Source organism: Myzus persicae, unplaced genomic scaffold, assembly GCF_001856785.1.
Source record: "Myzus persicae strain clone G006 unplaced genomic scaffold, MPER_G0061.0, whole genome shotgun sequence".
Lineage (NCBI taxonomy): Eukaryota > Metazoa > Arthropoda > Insecta > Hemiptera > Aphididae > Myzus > Myzus persicae.
In genome coordinates, this window is record NW_019101707.1 from 195,681 (window position 1) to 216,470 (window position 20,790).

The following is a 20,790-nucleotide window of genomic DNA, read 5'->3' on the forward strand; positions in this document are numbered from 1 at the left end:
TTTTTGTGATACATTTATTTAAATTTAAAAAGAAAAAAAGAAAAGAGCAATCGGAATTACGGAGCTTTTGCTAAGTACCTATACGATTGTAAATAATCAATGGTTTACTTAATGTAAATATCAAGATCAGAATATTATCTTGGTGAAATTAAAATTAAAAATTAAATTGAATAATTCTATTGCATTCATCAAATATATTACCATAAGAATGATATATTTTACTTTGAAAAATAATATATTGTTGAAAATAGAACTATCATACATTAGTACATTACTAAACATAAAAGTGAATTTATCTCAAAAATTGTCTAAACAAACTTAGGGCGTTCTTTCTTAGTAGGGCAGTTATAATCCAATGATATAACATTAATATTGACATGAAGAGAATAATAAATCATTAGAATATTCGCTAATTAAAAATATTAAGTCAGGTTATGTTAAAATAATTATATAATTTTGTTTTACAAATAAAAATTATTAACATTTGTTTAGAACGATGTCGGGCAGTAATTATTTATTCATGTGTCTCAAATAGAGATCTTATTTTTTCTAAAAATACAACACATAACTTCTTCATAGGAACCTCAAAACATAACAAAATTATTAAGCTTTTCCAAATTATTTTTCGTCTGTCTAAAATAGTTAAAAACTTAACATACATATTAGTTATATGTGTGTGAGCTAAAAGTAATCTACATCACTTAATGCAATGAAAAAAAAAACCATATAGCAACAATATTTTTATTAATTATCTATTTTGGACAAGTATATTTTTATATCTAACTTGGTAAATAAAATAAATTCAATCTAATTACTTTTGAAGATTTAGCGGAATAAGATGTGCTATTAATGTAACTATTTTAGGTCATATTTCATTATTGAGGATGTTCTATAATATAAAAATTAGTAAAAATACAAATACTTTCAGTATTAGGTTAAATTTATTGTAATTAAAATTCTCTTCTATGATATTTGTCTGGTTCCATGAAAGAAGTAACTACAACTCGGTTGTTGAACTTTCTGCCAGCCAAAGCGTGTTGTGCTTTCTGACATTCGGGAATAGCATTAAATTCTATGAATACCTGAAAGACAATATTTTTCAATTATATTTAATTTTTTTAGAAATTAATATTATACAAGAGTAATACTTTTCCACATCCAGGCACATCAATTCCTTCAATAGGCCGTGGAATTTCTAGTGACCGAACAACTCCATATTTATTACACTCTTCACGAATATCTTCCAATATATCTTCATATTCTTCTTCATCTTTAAGTTCATCAGGAGTCACCATGTTCAATAAACATAAAACCTGCGAATAATTTTAAATATTTTCATAAATAATTTTACTTTACATTATTAAAAAAAAACATTTACCTCAGTCGGAGGTCCAGCACTTCCAACAACTGTAAGTCCAGGAACTTGAATTGTAACAGGTGCTTGTCCAAGTCCAGGATTTTTAGCACCAATACTGGCCCTTTGCACAATTAATTTTTTTTCTCCTAGTTGCATACCATTCAAACCAGCAATGGCCTAAACTTACAAAAGTTCAATAATTAATTTCTGTTGTAAACATTGTCTAAAAATGTACTATTTGAATATTGAGTTAATTATCTTACCTGATCAGTCATCACAACATCAGCATACTCACAGAATGCATAACCCTTACTCAAACCAGTGGCAGCATCCTTGACCAAATTGAATGCTTTTAACTGACCAAACGATGTAAGTAGCTCTTTCACCTATCATCATGCACATAATTAGTTTCAAACCTATGATATTCTGTACTTCTGTTGTTTGCTAATTAACCTTTAGTAGTATTTGTTTAGGGCTCACATACTGTTATTCACTTAATTAAGAAAATTATAGAGAATGAACTTTGTGCAATTTAGAAATAAAAGGATCGATTTTTTTAAAGATTATAAAACATACTTTTTTTTACACTTATACATTCCAAATAACTAAGTATAATATTATATATTAAACCAAAATTAAATTTAAACAGTTTATCTGTAAAACACTGAACTAAATTATAATACAATTTTTGTTTTATATTCTTTTAATTTACCTGTTTTACAACCGTTCTTTATGCCTTATCATAAAATTGCAATATATTAATACAGCAGACTTCATAATTAATATACTTTAAGGTAAACTTTTTTTTTCAACTAATTTGTATTATATTAAAATTATAGATAGATTATACATTTGGGTAGTTCATAATTAATACGTATAGTGGTATTATTTTCCAAATACATTAAATACATTTTTTTATCATCAAAAATTCTCCAATTGCCGTTTCGGAATTTATAAACACTAAAAACTAATTTCAGTTCATTAATTTATTAGTATTAATATTTGAAATTTACCCCATGATTTTTTTTAATAAAAGGAATTATTTAATAATATTATTAGAAGTTATAATCAACTGGTTATAATATTTAAAATATACATTTGTATTCAATAGTACATAAAGATGAAATTGTATATTTATTCTTATAAGTTATTAGGCGTTTACATTATTCAAGAAAACATATAGAACGGTTTTGTTCCTATGAAACATAAACAATAATTACCAATGTAATATTCCGAAACACCACTTGCCTGTATGTCGATTTGGACAAGGCGACCAAGGAAGCAGTCGTATCAGAGTTTCATTTTCAACCAAGTACCCTAGCTAGGGGCAAGGGGTATAGCAGAGGAACAATTATTAGCTTTAGACTGTTTCATTGAAATTTCTAAAAGTTTTGTTTTTAACACTTTTTACTTACATTTGTTTTCAGACAGAAAGAAAAGTAAATGTATCGCAAGCATAATGAAAAGTCAATAAAAGGCTGGCAAGGAGAATCCATGTTCTTACCGCAACCCTAAATAAATACCCCAGATCCCTGCAAATCTAAACTGCTATATTTTAATACACAAAACAAGAACATATTTTCTGAAAAAAACAAAAATAAAACCTGAAATTTATGTGCTGAAAATTAAAAAAAAAAAATTAGCACTATTTTTGCTTCTTCTCGTTCCATGTTTTGGTATTGACCTAATGTACCTCTGCTAATGATGGACCATTATGCTAAAAATAAAGGGCTGGATATTTTACTACTCAAATGCCTTACCTGTTCATCATTAAGGTATGCTGGTAATCCTCCAATAAATATTTTGTGTGGCGAATCTACAAAAGAGCAATGATTAATGAGTAAAAGTATTTATTTATATAATAGGTATAATACAAACCTGGAACTGTTCCAACACCAAATGAACTGGAATCATATTTCACTATAACAAATTATATAACAAGAAAAAATTACATTTTGATCCTTGATAAAATAAATGTTTCCCATACTCATGTCTAATGTCATTCCAGTATTATAGTTTGTCACAGGATTACTCTCCGTCATTCCAGGTGTTGGCTGATAATCATGTGGACGTCTTATTTTTAAGCTCTGTCCTTTGAAATTAATACCATCAAAAGCCATCGCTTGGGTAGTTTCATCAATAGATCTAAACTATAGTTGGATAGAATTTTAATTTGCATTCAATTAGATATTACCATTAAATGTAATGTGCACATACCTCCAAAAAGGCAAAATTTTTATCTAAATTTATTTGACAAGCAAGTACAGGATTGCCAGCAGCTTGGGCTAATCCAGACAAATGCATCTGCTGGTTAAAGAACTCCATCATTTCATCCTTAAAAACATATTAAAAATATTTTAATTTGTAGTCCATAAAAATAACCAATGTCAGGGACAAAAATTGTTCATATTTAGTGAACGATATGCAAACATCACTTGTTTTTTTTCAAATTGAACTTAAACGACATTTATATTTTAATTAATTTGAACAATTTTTAAGATGCTCAATTTCTTTAAAATTTAATAAATATATGCTTAAAATAGATTGATTAATTACATTACATAATAATATTTTCTCATTATAATTCCTATTATAAGAAATTTAAAAAAATTAAATAAACGAACCATCGAACACATTCATTTTTTCAATGAACATTAACGAGTGTAGTTGAAAAAAAAACAAGAACTTGAACGAATTCATTTTTATAGTGAAAGTTCCTAACACTGAAAATAACAGTGTCTAGACGCCCGGCTAGGGTCGGTAAGATAAGGTATGCCATTTACCAGTGTCAACAACTTACATGCACTAATTAACAAAATACAATTTAATATTATTTTGGCATAATATAAAATTGTATTTTGTTAATTAGTATAAGTTGTCGACACTTCATATATTACTAGTATAATATGATCTAGGTATAATTTAGTATACTATATATTTCAAAACATCAACTTGTAACTACATAAGTAAAAAAAACTATTCCTTTATATAATAAATTGTGCTAATATACCACAACCATTGATACATAAAAAATACTTAACAAACAAATTTAAAAATACTACCAGGAGATCCTGTGTTATACTTTTAAGCTTTTTAGTCGAGAAAACAATTTGAAAATTTTATCAACAAATTTATGAAAAACACTTATTCAAATATGTAATTTTGTATTGAAATGATAATATTTAAACAACAGTGAAATGTTTAAACTTTACATTTTTTTATTTACCTGATTACAGAAATCAATTAAGGAAAAATTATCATCTGTTCTATGTTTGTATATATATTTTCATGTAATGGTGTCAAGTAAAACAAATACTCGTAGTTTTTAAATGAGAATGGGAAATTAGTGTAAAAAATATTATCAGTGAGCCCAGTTATTTCCTAACCCGTTATTTAATACCACAATATATCAAATACTTCAAGTAGTTCAAAATATTCAACTACTCCACCATGGATTAGATGGTTATTTAAATGTGGTTAATAATTACTAGAGAAATTGTTTTACTTAAACAATATTATTTTATATGCTAAATAACCAGAAAATTAAAATTCTGAACACTGACATACAACGAGAGTGAAATAGCACATATCTAGTACATTATATTCTTTACAATTTTTATGATATATTATAATAAAATACAATATTATATTTTAAAAACCTATGGTAAAACGGTAAATGTTGATTGGGTGCCTAGACCAGCGTAAAAATAATAAGTTATGACAATAATACCTCAGTTACACCAAATGGTATGTTTCCAACATACAATCGTCTTGCTTGGCGTGTAATAGTAGATCCAACAACCGGGACAGCTGTTTGAGGGGTATCTGGCATTGTATTTGCAGGAATTTGTCCAGCAGCTAAACAAATATAAACTCAAATAATTTAAATTTGAATATTTCACTAAGCATTCAAAAAATAATATTAATAAAAACTGTTCAGAACAAAATATGGCTATTGTGTAGAATTATAATTAGTATCAATATATATATTATAAACAATAATGTGTCGAAATGGTGGTGAACTTTTTGGGACTCATGTTTAGGGCAAACATTTTTAATGTATATGCAAGTACATACATAAAATATGTTTAAGCGTCTAGTTAAATGGAAGAGTACTTCTTACTATTTTTTTTTAATATTAATATTAATTAAGATTTATACATTTTATTTTTGAAAAGAGGAAACATATTTAAGTAATTTGATTTTATCAACAGTATATTATTAATCTATTATATACATAAATATAATCAGATACTATGAATATTCTGCAAATAGTCACAATACTAGTGGGATTACGGGTCTTGAATCAGTATTCAATTGGTACTGTTGTTGTGGGGTTGGATCTATTTCAGTCTACCAGCAAGTGATAGTTAAATTAATAAATAATATGTATACAAAATGTATTAAACATACTTTAACAGATAGATTTTTTCTATTGAAAGAGATGTATTACCCTGTTATGTAAATTTACTTTAGCTTTAAAAAATGGAAACCTGTCGATAAGAATCATTTATATATTTTTTATTTACATAATAAATATTATATAAATATTGCACTGCGTCCTCTGTCACTAAGGATAATATCCTTGTTTTAATAGAAGAATTTCTAAAGAACTTTTATAATCTTATTATAAAAATCTTAATTTTAAATGTTAACAGATTCCATCTTAAATAAGTTTTATTGTATAAGTTAATGTTTAGTTCTCATACAGAGAATACATTCAGATTATTATATATTTTTCTGTTAAAAGTATACCAATATACATAAATATAAAAGATAGACAGACTCTAGGAACATAAGACGATTATATCGAGTATTCATGCAGGTATATATATTATTTAAGAATTATTAATAAAATAAAAAATAACTTTTCTAATTGAAACATGTAACATGAAATTTATAATTTATATTTTTACCTAGCTATTATCATTTTAATTAACACATTACAATTATGTAGGTACTTACTATATTTTGATTTAAAAAATCCTAAAATATGGAAAAGATTTCCACAAAAAAAGTTTGAAAAATAATTTAAGTATTTAAATATTTAAATATTTTATTCTGACAAAGCCAAAATACATACACTTAATAACATTTAATTGAATAAGTAGATTTAATTACAATATGGTATGTATATAAGTGATATACTCATTACTCACCAATAATAAGCTACTTACTAATATAATTTAATATTTTTAACTATGTAATCTATCTGCTTATTTAATTATATATCATATCTTACCTTGCATGGCTTTATATTGAAGGGGTGCAATATGTTCAAAACCTGGCGGCGGTACATCCCAATAGAGAGATGGCTTTCTACGTCTAGACTTATTTTTAGGTGACTTAGATCTACTACGTTTACGGCCTTCGCGACTCCTTGACCGATGTCTGCGATGACGTTCACGGTCCCTTGATCGCGAACGTCGCCTTCTTTCACCTCGTTCTCTCTCACGTTCTCCTCGGTCTCTGTCACGTTCTCTTTCTAAATTACAAAAATAAAATTACATAAGTAAGCAATTAAATACATTTAACATACACTCATCACGTATAATCATCATTCAAATTTCAAACATTACCTTTGTCTTCACCCATTATATCAAGTTTGTGCTTTGAAGTAATATTAAATGCAGCGGCAACGACTACTTTGAATTCTCAGGTTCAACGTTTATAGTTTAAACAAAATAAAAAATAGAAAATTAGTAAATCGTAAATACTAAACAATAATTACTGAAATACCGAATACCGAACAGCCGGCAAATAGGTAGGTAGAGGGAAAACGTAAATCGAGACTTGAGATAGAGTATTGACTTTGTTAATAATTTGTGAATTGTTTATGGCTGTTTGCCTGTTTATCTAATATCTTAATAGTTTATACGCATTCGGCATTACGGACGCACACCAGTAGTTAGTACTTGGTAGTCTGTAGTTGTAGACGGTGTGCCAGTGAGTTTACAAACCATGCATACTTAAAGCACCTTGGTAGTCGTGGTCTAACCTTAAAAACTCATAAACATCAACATCATGATAGATGAAGGACATTGTCATAACCACGGTTGTGGACATGTATTATAATCACAACAATATGTATGTTTATATATCTTAAAATCTATATGGTGTACATATTATTATAGTGCATTTTGTATATTAAAATCAAACCCATTGATATAGATTTCCAATGAAATACTTTCCATTAACATAACTTTTCCGAATAAATACGATTCTGTGAGTTCCAACTAATTATTGTTCAGTATATTCCAGTTCCAATAAGGCTACTTAATATTATGTATAAAAATTAAAAATACGTTTTTAACATAATATATTTCAAATGAATTATTATTCCAAAGACAAGTGATGGTTCAATACAATTACAATTCCAACAATACTTATGTGGCTATGTGTTTCATATGGAATAATTTTTAACAAAACTACAGTTCCAAACAAATAATTTTCTATTTTCTAACATTTTAGGCGAGCCCAATAAATAAAACACAGTAACCATTAACCATCTTATTGTAACCTATAGATTGTAATATAAACAAAACAAATGGAAAAATTATGATAAATTGATAAACGCTTATCATACTATCAATGTATCATCCAATAAATATTATATACACAATTCAAAATTAGAACACGTGCAAAAATTTGAAGTTTTTTTTTACTCTCATGAATTTTATAAATAAAATAAGTACAGTTATATTTATTATTTTATTGGGTTGACTTCTTGACGATTACCGACGATTGATTAAAATGTCTATTAAGTTAAGAGAAATGTAAGTTATTTAATATATTTTACATTTAAAGATGTCTTTATGACAGTTTTATACGACTAGATTTTCCCAGTTTCGTATTTCCGTACTATCTACCTATATTATACATTTTGAAGGACAGTTGCAGTTAATAGTTATTTGCGTACTCTAAGAAGATTAGTATTTGGAACAGTCCTGTCAAACTAGTTTGTTAGATATGATTTCAGTAAACAAATGGCTTTTTTATAACAATACAACTATTTCACTATTATTATTTTTTACCTTTATACTATTCAATTTAAATCCAAATCACTGTATATTTTATTGCTATGGATTATATATTTTCATAAGTTTAAACAGTAAACACTAATTAGTAATTACATTGTAATAATTTGTTGGTCACATTTCATAATAGGTTTGCTTAATTATCTTGAGTTTACTTAAATATACTTTTTTGTATTTCTGTTAACTAATATTTTTGTCCAAAAATCCTTAATGCCTTAACCCATTAATATTCCCAATTCCACAACAGTTAACTCATGAACAATATTCTTATTACCTATTTATAAATAATAGGTTTTAAATGCTTGAATTTGACAACATTAATAATATGGTTGTAAGATATGACGTAATTGACAAATATATTCAAAACAATTGTCAAGGTACATCAATTTCTGATTTCACCGAATAAATTATCATCTTATCTAAAATATTCTAACAAAATTACAAAAATATAATTAAGTCCGGAACCATGTTCAAATCAACTTATATTAGTTGAATACAACACATTCAATAAATTACAATATTGAATTTTATACAAATACAGCATTATTTATTATGTTATTTATATTTCTGTTTATAATGTTACAGATTTAAACCTGAATATGTGCAAAAAGAATTTTATACCGGAGGTCATATTGAAGTAATTTGCATTTACATTTTAATAATAAAAATAATTTACTTTATATTTAAAAAGAATGTTTTTTATTTGTATTCTTTACAGCATTTTATTACAACTTTGGTGTGTTAATTAATTGATAATTATGTTTTTATAATTTATTTAAATTGTTATCGGTATCAAAATGTAGTAATACTATCATCTTCATTTTAATTGTTTTTATTTGTGTTCTCAAAAATATTATAACTAAATTACTTTAGAACTATTTCTGAAATGCATTAACTTGTAAAAAAAAAGTTTCTCTCAAAATAAAACATAAATTATGAGAATATCATACTAGCCTTAGATGTTTTTATATGTGTATGTTGTATGTATTACACTGATCATCATTTTTCTTATATCCTTTAGTGGACCCCGGATGGCCATAATTTATTATGTCAATGCGGTCCTCGGGTGTCAATATTGGATATTGAAACAACTACATTAGTTGATACCATACCTCAACGTACTGGATCTGTTAAAACTGGCGATGAAGAAGATGAAGAAGATGAGAACACTGATTCTGTAATTACATTTACTCTAGATCCAACCAGTAAAAATCTAATAACTTCTCACAAGAGTGGTTTATTGTGCACATGGGATTGGAATGGTAAAATAATAATTAGTTATTATGTATTCAATAAAATTGTTGATATATTTTGATTTTTAGAAAGAAAATTAACCAAATCGTGGCGTCATCTTCATAAAGGTCCTGTTATAAAATTAGCAATTACTAGTGATCAAATCATTGCATCTGGAGGGACTGACTCTATTATAAGATTGTGGCAATCAGAAAAAGCTCATTGTTTACATGCATTGCATGGAGCACAAGGTAATGTAAGTGCCCTGAAATTTTTGCAACTACCAAATTCAGAATATTGGCTGTTTGCTGCTGATATGCAATGTGAAATCCATGTGTGGAGTTGTAATGATGGGAAACATTTATTTAAATTACAAGGACATTTTAGTACTGTAACAGAACTAGCATTCTACAAAAAACAATATCTTATAAGGTAATTGTCAGACAAAATTAATTTTTAATTTTTATATATTAATATTCTTTTTTTATTATATTGTGTATTAAAAAGTTGTGGCAGAGACAAAGTTGTTATTTTATGGGACCTAGAATCAAAATCACAGTTAAAAATGGTAGCCCTATATGACTGTTTGGAAACAATGGTAGTATTACCTGAAGATGGTTTTTATCTTCAAGATTCAGATAATGAATTAAAAAATACTCATGTCATTCCTAACGGTGTTTGTGTTGCTGTGGGAGGAGAAAATGGTTGCTACTATACTTTACCTTATAAACTATACTATGTTAATTACTAATAATATTTAATATTTAGGCGAGTTGCATATATGGGACGTGAAAAATAATGTTCCAATTTTAAAAGAACAAAATGCTGATGGTCAACCTATAAAATCAACAAAAAGCATAACTAATATGATTTTTAATGAAACTCGGTCTACATTAGCGATTTGTTATGTTGATAATACAATTACATTACAAAGTTTTGGACCTCAGCATTCAAAACTAACGGTTTGTTAATTAAAATGTTAATAAATTAAAAATTAATATATATTTTTTTTCAGTTGATTGGTTCAAACGATGAAATTCTTGATGTCGCACTTTTGGGTAATGAATGCAGTCGTAGTTTAGCTGTTGCTATTAATAGCTGTGATATTTACATATTTCCATGGCATAAAAAAAAAATTGAAAGTGATGACAATGAAATTTATAAAGTTGAACTTGGAGTTTGTTGTAAACGGCTGAAGGGACATACAGATACAGTGTTATGTTTAGCTTCCTATAAAAACTTTCTTATATCTAGCAGTAAAGTAAGAATATAATTGATTAATTTTACTATCTTTTAGATTGTATTATTGTGAACATTTTGTATTTAGGATCATAGCATTAGAGTATGGTTATATTGTAATGTTAGCAGGACAGCTAAATGTGTTGCTATTGGATCCCGGCATACAGGTGCAATAAATACAGTAGCCATTTCTAAATCTTTAGAGTTTATTGTCTCTGCCAGTACAGATACTACATTAAAACTTTGGAAACTCCCAAAAACATTCAAAAGTGGTAATTAATAGAAATAACCAATAATTATTTTGAAAAAAATATTTTTTTAATGCTGCTGTGATATTCCCTCTTTAAAGATGAGCAACATATATTGAGTGTCAAATTAACTGAAGTTGGACATGAAAAAGATATAAATAGTATTTGCATAGCACCTAACTACCAGACAATTGCTACTGGCTCTCAGGACAAATTAATTAAAGTAATAACTAATTGGTTTCTAAATGACTATTGCAAAGTACTAAATACCATTATGTATATATTGTTTTGTGGATAGATATGGTCTGCAGATGATTTGTCAGTTCTTGGAATATGCAGAGGCCACAAGCGAGGTGTATGGTGTGTACGCTTTTCTCCTATAGATCAAGTACTGTTATCATCGTCGGCAGATACTACTTTGAAAATATGGTCAATGGCTGATTATTCTTGTCTTAAAGTAAAGAGAAAAAAATTATTTACATTTTAAAAATAAATAAATTTATAGTTGATACATTTTAAAAATTAATAAATTAATATTTGATATATTAATATTTTAGACTTTAGAGAGTCATGATTCGTCAGTATTAAAAGGAGGTTTTTTAAATCGTGGTACTCAAGTTGCTAGTTGTGGAGGTGATGGCCTAGTTAAAATTTGGTGTCTAAAAACTAGTGAATGTATTGCTACACTTGACAAACATTCATCTAAAGTTTGGGCCTTATCAAGTAAGAAAAATAAATTTACTGTTTTTTGATCATTGTTAGTAGTTAGTATTTAATAAATATTTTTTCAAGTTGTGGATGATGGTTCAATTATGGTGACTGGAGGTTCTGATTCAAGATTAGTCGTTTGGCATGATCGTACTGAAGAAGTGAGAATTTCTGAAGCAGCTGCTAGCCAAACTAAAGAGTTACAAGACCAACAATTACAAAACTTGTTACAAAATGAACAATTATTACCAGCACTTAAAATGTCCATTACATTAGAAAGGCCGAACACAGCTCTAAAAATAATACAAAGTTTGTTTACATCAAGGTTAAAGTGGTTAACATATATTTTATTAATGAATATTGAACTATCCCATTTGTATAGCTTTATCTAAACAAGGTCAAGGGCAAGATTTAAAAATAGTATTTCAAAATATCAATCAAGAACAGAAAGAAAGACTTTTGAACTATGTAGTTGATTGGAATAGCAATGGAAAATATTGTCTCGCGGCACAAGTATTTAGCAACAATTTTTATTTGTCTACAGTTTAACTGTTTGTTATATAATTAAAAATGTATTTTAGCTTGTTTTAAATATTCTGCTGGAAGATATCATGATGGGAAAATTAACTATTAATCAAGAAAAATTACAAGGATTAATGGCATACAGTGAACGACACTATAGACGACTAACTACATTAATGACAAATTTACAACTTTTGCGTTATACAACTAATTGTATGGCCCCTCATCTTTCAAATCAATAATAATCAAATAACTATTAGTTATTTATCTGTAAATTATATTATAAAATTACATAATCCATGGTTATTTTTTTTATTTCGCTATTTGTTGCAAAATTAAATAAAAACCCAGAAAAGGTGCTAGGCTGTAAAGTAGATTTAAAATGTACCTAGTCATTAAGGTCACTGAAAAGGATGTATTAAATATGAATTCAATGATAAACAGGGCTCGGATTTAAATGTCCTATTTAATATTGAAAAATGCATTTATGACCTAAAAGTTCCTAATCTAAACCTGACAATACGAGTATCTTGAAAAAATCCCCCTGATTTTTTCAGAAATCAAGATAAATTTCTAAATCATTTTATTTAATTTCCAGATTACCTATGTTATAGTTCAATCTTCAATGTGTGTATTTGTGTATTATATTTGTTTTCGTATTATGACTAGGAATAGGTTTAAAAAATACAAAGAAAGACACCAACAATATTTGTTGTTAACACACTTAAAACACAATATATTGGAAATCATTGTATCAAAAACGATTCTGAGCTAAATACTGTCATCCAGTCTATTTTTATTTTAAGAGTATTTGTCTATTAGCGATAGAGTTGGTCTGAGTCATTTTTTCCCTATAAAAATTTAACTATATCCTGTTCGCCCAGAGACCAGGACCGTTTCGCCTTTCGCGCATGTGACTGACGGAGATACGAGCGCTGCTTGAAATATCCTCTCTCTACAACTAAAACTATTTTGTATTCGTAGTGAGTTTAAATAACGTTCGTGTCGGCTGTTATAATAATAATATGCTACGTATTATTCCAATGATAATAATATTCTATTATAAAGTACATACAACACATTTTGTTATTTATTATTTAAAAATAACACGAAACGCGCTCATATGAATTAAAATCACTACAAAAAGCATGACACTGTATGCATAGCCCGAATTCTGAGCTGCTGGCCGTCGCCAGGTGGCACATAGTCGTTACGAGTAATAGTGATGTGGACTGTAGTCTGTAAATCGACTGTTTTTCTCCGCCCCGTAGTCCTGGTTCCTCGACGAACAGGGTTCGTAATGTATTAGTCCTGAAAGCGTTATTTTACGAACACAAACCCAAACAGTGCAGTAGACAGAGATTTTTGTGGGAGGGGGGGCATATTCATTATTCGTAATAAAAATCACAAGGTTCCCCCAGCACTTATATTTTATATAAAATATTGAGAAAGTGGGTACCGATCTGCTGTACAGACGTGGAGTAATTGTTTATAAGGGAAGCCGTAACGGATGCGCCTATGCATTTTCTTATATTTTTAAACTGCTATTATTATGTATAAAAACGTGTGAGGAATCTTATATTAAATTTTCAAGCTTTTTGACCCAACGATACCAAAATTTCTATAAATAGCACAAAAAGAATCGAAAGATTTTAAAGAAAGTTTCTAACTAACCTTGAACCTTTTTGGCTTTTTAATTCAAAATATGTTCCTGATTTTGACGAGTTTTGTCAATATATATAACATCAGACACTCATAAGAAAATATTGTGGATTTATGCTTAACGTTTTATTTTATTGCCACTAACAAAAACTTATGAGAAACCTTGTACTGAATTTTCAAGTCTTTTGACAGCGAAATAGTTTTTATGGACAATAACTATTAAAAAAACTAATAAAAATCGAAATTTTCTTATGCCTATATAAAATATAAATAGCTCAAAACGAGTCAAAACATTTCAAAAGTTAAATAAAAATTCGGTGACATTTCTATGTCCTTATGTACCTATCTACGACACGGTTATATTTTTAGAGCTACACCAAAATAATAAAATCGATTTCTTAGTAACAAATAAGTAAGGAAATCAAGAGTCAAAATCATTTTTATGGAAAACAAGTTGGTAGGAATTACTGATTGTAATTTTATATTTAATTATTTATTTAAAAATCCCAAAAACTCGAAGTAACACAATAAAGAAACCGTGTACATATAATATTTTAAAGGAAAACAATTAACAATAATAAAACAAACAAAATATCTAATACCTTTCTATAATATATTGAAAGGGTTTATTTTATATTTTTATTTTGACAATGTACAATCTCCATTAATACAGAATTACAATAATAAATTGTGATAAGTGTATATTGAGTTGTTGACGATGAGTCAAGTGGGTTTCTATTGATACCACTTCGGCTACTTAAATGATACCTATTTAAGATTTAATAGAATTACGTTAATGTAAGGATGGAATTTTTTTACAATAGCTTAGTTCATGGTTGTCAATCAGGTTAAATAAAATACATCGATAATTATCTATAGGATATGCATACATAATATTATTACATATTATTATTATTTATTCTTAAACACTGAAGTACATAGATATGAGTACATTGTTGATACTTGAGGGTTCGGATGTGTATTAATCCTAATTGATGTCTAGGTATGCAAGGTTATTCGTAATAAAACATAATATATTCTCGCCTGTTGGTCTTATGTTTATTTCAGAGACCTGAAAAAAATGAAATTCAAATTCGTGGAAACGTGAACATTACAATTAAAGTGAACAGAACATTTTAATGTAAGTAAAGAAAACTAAAATAGAAAACGATAACATGAAATAATTATATAACACCAAATTATATAGGTGACAAACTCGTCGTTATAAAAGTATAATACTTCCTATAATAATTATAATGAGTGTGAAGAACATTGATGAGTAAAAATATAGTATTAATAATTTGTGCTTAACATTATAAACATAAAACTATATTCAACTTACGTTAACATGTTGTGGTGCACTCAAAGCGTACAAAATAGCTTCCGCAATGTCAATAGATTTCAACATCTTTACTCCTTTTAATTTGTCCATCCCCAAGTCTTTAGTTATTTCAGTTTCTACTGCACCCGGGCTGATACTCTGAAATAAAAAAAGATATATTTAAAAAATATATATACACTTAAAAAGCGAGTAAGTGGATGGTGCTGTGCTACACATTAAGTTATTACAAGTGGGTCACTGTAATGGATGGTGTTAAATTTGAATTCAATGATATAAAATCATTGTATACGAAAAACGATTATAAGCGTAGTTAGTCCGTTTATAATATTATTACTTAGTAATTTAATACATTTGATGATATTATTGTCATTAATGTAATATATTTTACTAGTAAGCATTAGTAAAACAGTAGATTACATTAATTTTTGCAAAAAAATACGTTTTAAAAGTCGTGTTCTTAAACATTACTACAGACAATTTTCGGTTTAAGTAATATTACCTAATTTTATTAAAATATCTAAAAACATGTCTAACCATCAACAAATTAAGGAACTAAAGAATGAGTTCAAAAAATAATTGTTACCCAATTTATTAATCAATATATAGCATCGTTTACCATGTCCATTAATTTGTAATGACTAATGAGTGATGATTAATAACCAAGAAAAGACGGATATACATGATAGTTGATTTATACAACATATAGATATAGTATATATAATTATATAAACCTAAAAACAAAAAAAATACCGTGACTCTGATGGGTAAATTTTTCATGCCCATCAATTCTCTTAAATTGTCTGTCATTGAAGTAACACTATGTTGGGTAGCGACATAAACAGAAATATCTTTCATATGTGAAAATTGGTAATGACCTCCAACACTACAACAAAAGTTAATTATATTACGTTAGTACTTAGTAGTAAATATTAAGTCATTGTCAGGAGCGTAAGTATAAATTATATCATTGTCTGAGATTTAGGGCCATTGAAAATATTCAATAAATTAATAACAATACAATCAAAGCATATTTTAAGTAATAACTTATAAGTTATAACTAATAAATTGTGGGTTGGTATGGTGCGGTGACTACACTCAGTTGCGTACATACTCTGCAGAGTGTAGGTACACATGGGCGGGAGTTGCCCATGAACCGTGATTTTTAGCAACAGAATTCTTGCCACACATACATTGCGTGTTTCAAAGTTCAAACCAACCGTTTATACCACCTTGGTTTTAAATCAGTGGCTTTTTGATCGATGAAAAAGAAAATAACAAATGGAACAGACATACATTTTTAAAAAACAACCGTATCGTAATAAATATTAATCTCTCTTTAAATTTAATGACAAAAATATTCTTTGATTAAAACCATATTGGATTTGTTATATGTATATAAATACCTGTTAATATTTATTATGTGACCCTCATTAGTTTTTAATTCCTCCATAATTTTGATGGCCTCTCTACTGCAAATGTTTCGAGCTATGACATTTGTGTCAAACATTTGTTTCCAATCATTTGTGTTCCCTGTAAGTATAAAAGTTGGTAAAACATTTTATGATATGAAAATTAGTATAATTTTATTGATATTGATTATACGTAACTGATACTTCTCAACATAGTGTTTAAAAATTATGTTACTTATAAATAAATTTAAATATATTTTGAAATACAACTGTAGAAATATTTGCTCGAACGCTGTGAGAATACCTAATACAGTGATTTGTAATTAACTTGATGATAATTCGTATGGTAAATTATATTATATAAATACCTACACTTATTTATATTAGATGGCTTATTTGTTCTCCTCGAATAAGACGGATTATTATGAACGTGAAATGTACATTGTACCCACATACAAAATATAGCTCCCTATATTATTACCTATAAAAAAACAATTTTGAAAAATAGCTTCATCAAAGTTGGCTTAACAAATAACAGACACGCTTGTCATGTCAGACATTAACGAATATTATCATTTATAGATGGTGAAAATATGTCTGCTAAAGAACATTGGGTACTAGATAGTGGATGAAAAAATGTAAATTAATATCAACGTACAATGTTTAATAAATTAAAAGTTTATTACAATTCCCTTGTAGACGCCACTATTTTTTTACATAATAAGTAATACATGCAGTTAATCAATGTATTTCATTCAAATTTTGGAAACGACCGAACTATTATAAATTAATAAATTAATCCAATTTACCTAAGAAGTCGGTTTGCTTCAAAACCCCTGCATTGTTAATTAGGACGTCAACTGATTTCAATGTTTTCTTTACCCACTTAAAAGCTTCCAAAATATTTTCTTCCGAACACAGATCAACTTTAATGTAATAAAATTTACCCAGTTTTCCTTTCAAATCGCTTTCTAAATCCTGAAAAAATGAATTGAATTATACACATATTATAAAGGTACTGTTATATACCTACTCAGAACAACCTACAAGTTCAAGAAAACTATACTAGTTTCAGGTCACTCTCTTGTATATTAGAAATTAGATGCTAGTCGGCTAGTCAACTGTCCATGGGAAGTGTTGAATTTTAATTCATTGATAAATCATATTGTCTACGAAATATCAATACAATTTATACATTTTAATTTCCATTTGAAATGTATTTTTCTGTAAGTAATGTGGTAAGGTTGAACTCATTTTTATCAAAAATAATTCACACAAATCATATTATAATATTATTCTATATAGTATATCATATTACTAGGTGTCGTTAATTTATTAATTATAATTACATAACGGCATACTGTAAAAAAGCCAGCTTGGATAGGTTCGTGATATAATTTATATTTTATAAATCAATCTAAATCATGCAAAATAATTTGAAAATCATATAAAGCATACCAAATAATAACATAATATACCAAAGTGAATAGTTCCAAGTATTCACATGTACATTTTTTGAAATAAAATTCTAATAAAATAACTAAAGATGTTATGTTTTGTTTAATTGCCCAATTTCCTCAAAATTTGAACTTGAAAAGTCTACAAAAAATGTGTTTGATAATGTATTTATGAAAATGAAATGTTTCTGTTTCCGAAAAATAAATTATGAGGAATTTTGTACTACATTTTCAAACATTTACGAAAGCAAAATTGATACATTTTCAATTTGTTTTAATAACGATGAGGACAAATTATTAAGAAACTTGTTTTTAATTTTTTTAATATTTTACTTGCAAACGATATTTTATCATAGATAAATCGAAAATCAACTAAAAATTGTAAAACAAAATAGAAAAAAGTGCTAAAAAATTTTGTTTAAAAATATTAATGTTTTGTTAAATACATTACCTACATTTTCTTTAAACCTAACATTTTATTCTAATTCACAGCTGCAACGTACCTACCTCGAGTTTATGTTCTCTTCTAGCAAAACCAACAACTACCATTCCCTTTTCAACCAGTAGTCGACAAGTCGCCTCTCCAATCCCAGAAGAAGCGCCGGTTACAACAGCAACTTTTCCATTCCACTTTTCCATTTTCGTTTAAAAATTTGTTATAACTACAAAAATTACACGCGATCAATTTTTCTAGGCGTTCAAACATCAATATTGAAACATCACTCTGAAAGTCTGCCCGGCTGAATTTATATGCGTCCTGCGTAAAAAGATTAATCCAAATCGATTGAAAGGAATATAAGTACTTAGTAAGTACCAGTCAATTATCAGTTGTTGATATTCACAGTTTGTTTATACGTGAAGTCAACAAATCGAGGATCCTCTGTTCAACAACATTCAGTACCTATTTAGAGCTATATCAGCATTGAAGACAATAACATATAAAAAAAAACACTCGTGACTAGAATTAAATTGTTGATGATGTTACAATAACAATTATGTAGAATTAATAAAGATATCTAGGTTGTTATTATTTGGATTCCGGATTTAAGTCGATAAAGAACATTGGGAGTGGTGACTTAGATTATCTGTGAAGTACATTCATAATATTTCTTGGTTGGAAGTCAAAGGCTGTTAGTTCGTCTTTTATGGATGATAAGTAGAATGTAGAACGGTGGAGAAATTTTATCAACATCCTGTATGGTTTGGTTTCTTTGTTCTGGAATGAGTGGAAGGCAATTTGGTTTTCTTTGGGAAATTCGACAACTACTCTGTATTAGTCAAAATTGAAAGTTTGCAGTTTTAATCTTCTGTAGAGGTTTTGCATTTCGGGTATCATAAGTTCATTTATTTTGTCACCAAAATGTACCAGTCCCCAAGAAAACAACACATTTAAAAGTGTTTTGAGGGTTTACAGGATATTACAGGCGTTTTATTGAGGAAACGCGGAACCTTTGACAGGGTTACCAAAAAAGACCACAACATTTGGGGGACCCTCACCAATTTGGAAAACTTAAAGGTAATTTAATAACGACGGATGCATTTAATTACGCTTTAGGTTGTGCATTATCTCAAGGCAAAGTCGGAGAAGATTCCACTTCTATATGCGTCCAGGGTTCTTAATACGAGTGAAATTAATTACCTATTTTACGATCGAAAAAGAGTGTCTAAGTACAGTTTTTGGTAACAAACGCTTTAGACCATATTTGTCCGGAAAAAATTTTAAAACAATAACAGATTATAGACCATTAGTTTGGTTCTCCAAAGTATCGGACAGGATAGGTTCTATATTTTCTAAGTTTTTTTCTATAATTTAACTCTATAGTTGATTTTTTAATATACATTTTTTGAAACATTGATAACCAGCTTGTGTCTTCTAAATAATCATTGTTTAATAAACTAAGTACCTAGGTAATTCGAACAGAATTGTTGGTTCGTAATATAAATTATTTTTTAATTCTTAAAATGCATTTGCCTGCAGCATACGAACGTGCACTGTTTCTCATTTTTATTTAATATTATTTAATTCTAGTTAATTTGTTTGTGTTTTTTTTAAAACTTTGAAAAACAGCTAGTGCCCCTTAAATTATCATTGTTTCATAACTAATTATTGTAAATAATGTTATGGGTCTAAGAATAGAGAGATTCTACTATTGAAACTTCAATATTCATGGTATCACCAACAAAATTTTTTTTTTAAAATTGCTTCTGAAAATGCATTGGCCTGCAGGCGCTAGTACACCCCTTCCAATTTTTTTCATCGAATTCATTCAAGTTAATTTATTTATATCCGTATCTTAAACTTTAAAAGCCAGCTGGTTCATTAAAAAAATCAGTGTGTCACCAACTATTTATTTTGAATAGCATTTTCGATTTGTGTATTTGGAGATTGTAGACTGCGGTCTTTAGACTTGTAGAGTTTGTTCCCAATGTAAATTGTATTACATTTTTATTTTGATACTTCAAATGATTTGAATTGAGATGCCCATGCTCCCCTTCCCAATTTTTCTTCAATTTAATTATATTAAATTTTATAAACTTTGAAAACTAGGTGGTGCACATTGAAGGTTAGATTATCA

The 20,790-nt window shown here is 27.8% G+C and overlaps 3 protein-coding genes across 3 annotated transcripts; 1 reads left to right on the plus strand and 2 right to left on the minus strand.

Annotated features, from left to right (window-relative positions):
* Positions 1 to 727: 727 nt before the first annotated feature.
* On the minus strand, positions 728 to 7,300 carry LOC111030221 (splicing factor U2AF 50 kDa subunit-like). Its single transcript, XM_022309624.1, has 11 exons — positions 6,937 to 7,300; positions 6,600 to 6,842; positions 5,088 to 5,215; positions 3,575 to 3,691; positions 3,345 to 3,507; positions 3,236 to 3,277; positions 3,118 to 3,173; positions 1,621 to 1,743; positions 1,379 to 1,534; positions 1,149 to 1,313; positions 728 to 1,082 (listed from the first exon to the last, which is right to left on the minus strand). Exons 1-11 carry the CDS (start codon positions 6,950 to 6,952, stop codon positions 951 to 953), a joined length of 1,341 nt encoding a protein of 446 aa, XP_022165316.1. The 5' UTR covers positions 6,953 to 7,300; the 3' UTR covers positions 728 to 950.
* A 658-nt stretch (positions 7,301 to 7,958) lies between these two features.
* On the plus strand, positions 7,959 to 12,644 carry LOC111030220 (transducin beta-like protein 3). Its single transcript, XM_022309623.1, has 14 exons — positions 7,959 to 8,133; positions 8,980 to 9,031; positions 9,416 to 9,656; positions 9,717 to 10,059; positions 10,135 to 10,331; positions 10,396 to 10,589; positions 10,643 to 10,888; positions 10,955 to 11,138; positions 11,216 to 11,337; positions 11,413 to 11,571; positions 11,672 to 11,837; positions 11,907 to 12,131; positions 12,205 to 12,335; positions 12,404 to 12,644. The coding sequence occupies exons 1-14, from the start codon at positions 8,111 to 8,113 to the stop codon at positions 12,584 to 12,586; spliced, it is 2,466 nt and encodes an 821-aa protein (XP_022165315.1). The 5' UTR covers positions 7,959 to 8,110; the 3' UTR covers positions 12,587 to 12,644.
* A 1,978-nt stretch (positions 12,645 to 14,622) lies between these two features.
* On the minus strand, positions 14,623 to 19,012 carry LOC111030222 (farnesol dehydrogenase-like). The gene is made up of 6 exons (XM_022309625.1): positions 18,722 to 19,012; positions 17,567 to 17,735; positions 16,752 to 16,878; positions 16,099 to 16,231; positions 15,349 to 15,486; positions 14,623 to 15,078 (listed from the first exon to the last, which is right to left on the minus strand). Exons 1-6 carry the CDS (start codon positions 18,851 to 18,853, stop codon positions 14,995 to 14,997), a joined length of 783 nt encoding a protein of 260 aa, XP_022165317.1. The 5' UTR covers positions 18,854 to 19,012; the 3' UTR covers positions 14,623 to 14,994.
* Between the last annotated feature and the right edge of the window lie 1,778 nt (positions 19,013 to 20,790).

Bases quoted from the DNA above. Each gene is read 5' to 3' on its own strand.
- LOC111030221 (XM_022309624.1), bottom strand. The intron at 1,744-3,117 runs GTAAGGCATTTG...GCATGATGATAG, and splicing joins CATACCTTAATGATGAACAG to GTGAAAGAGCTACTTACATC. The intron at 1,535-1,620 runs GTAAGATAATTA...TTGTAAGTTTAG, and splicing joins ATGTTGTGATGACTGATCAG to GCCATTGCTGGTTTGAATGG.
- LOC111030220 (XM_022309623.1), top strand. From the start codon at position 8,111: ATGTCTATTAAGTTAAGAGAAAT. The intron at 9,657-9,716 runs GTAAAATAATAA...TTTGATTTTTAG, and splicing joins GTGCACATGGGATTGGAATG to AAAGAAAATTAACCAAATCG. The intron at 11,572-11,671 runs GTAAAGAGAAAA...TTAATATTTTAG, and splicing joins CTGATTATTCTTGTCTTAAA to ACTTTAGAGAGTCATGATTC.
- LOC111030222 (XM_022309625.1), bottom strand. From the start codon at position 18,853: ATGGAAAAGTGGAATGGAAAAGTTGCTGTTGTAACCGGCGCTTCTTCT. The intron at 16,232-16,751 runs GTATTTATATAC...CTTTTGTTGTAG, and splicing joins CACATAATAAATATTAACAG to TGTTGGAGGTCATTACCAAT. The intron at 15,079-15,348 runs GTAAGTTGAATA...CATTTTTTTCAG, and splicing joins GTGCACCACAACATGTTAAC to GTCTCTGAAATAAACATAAG.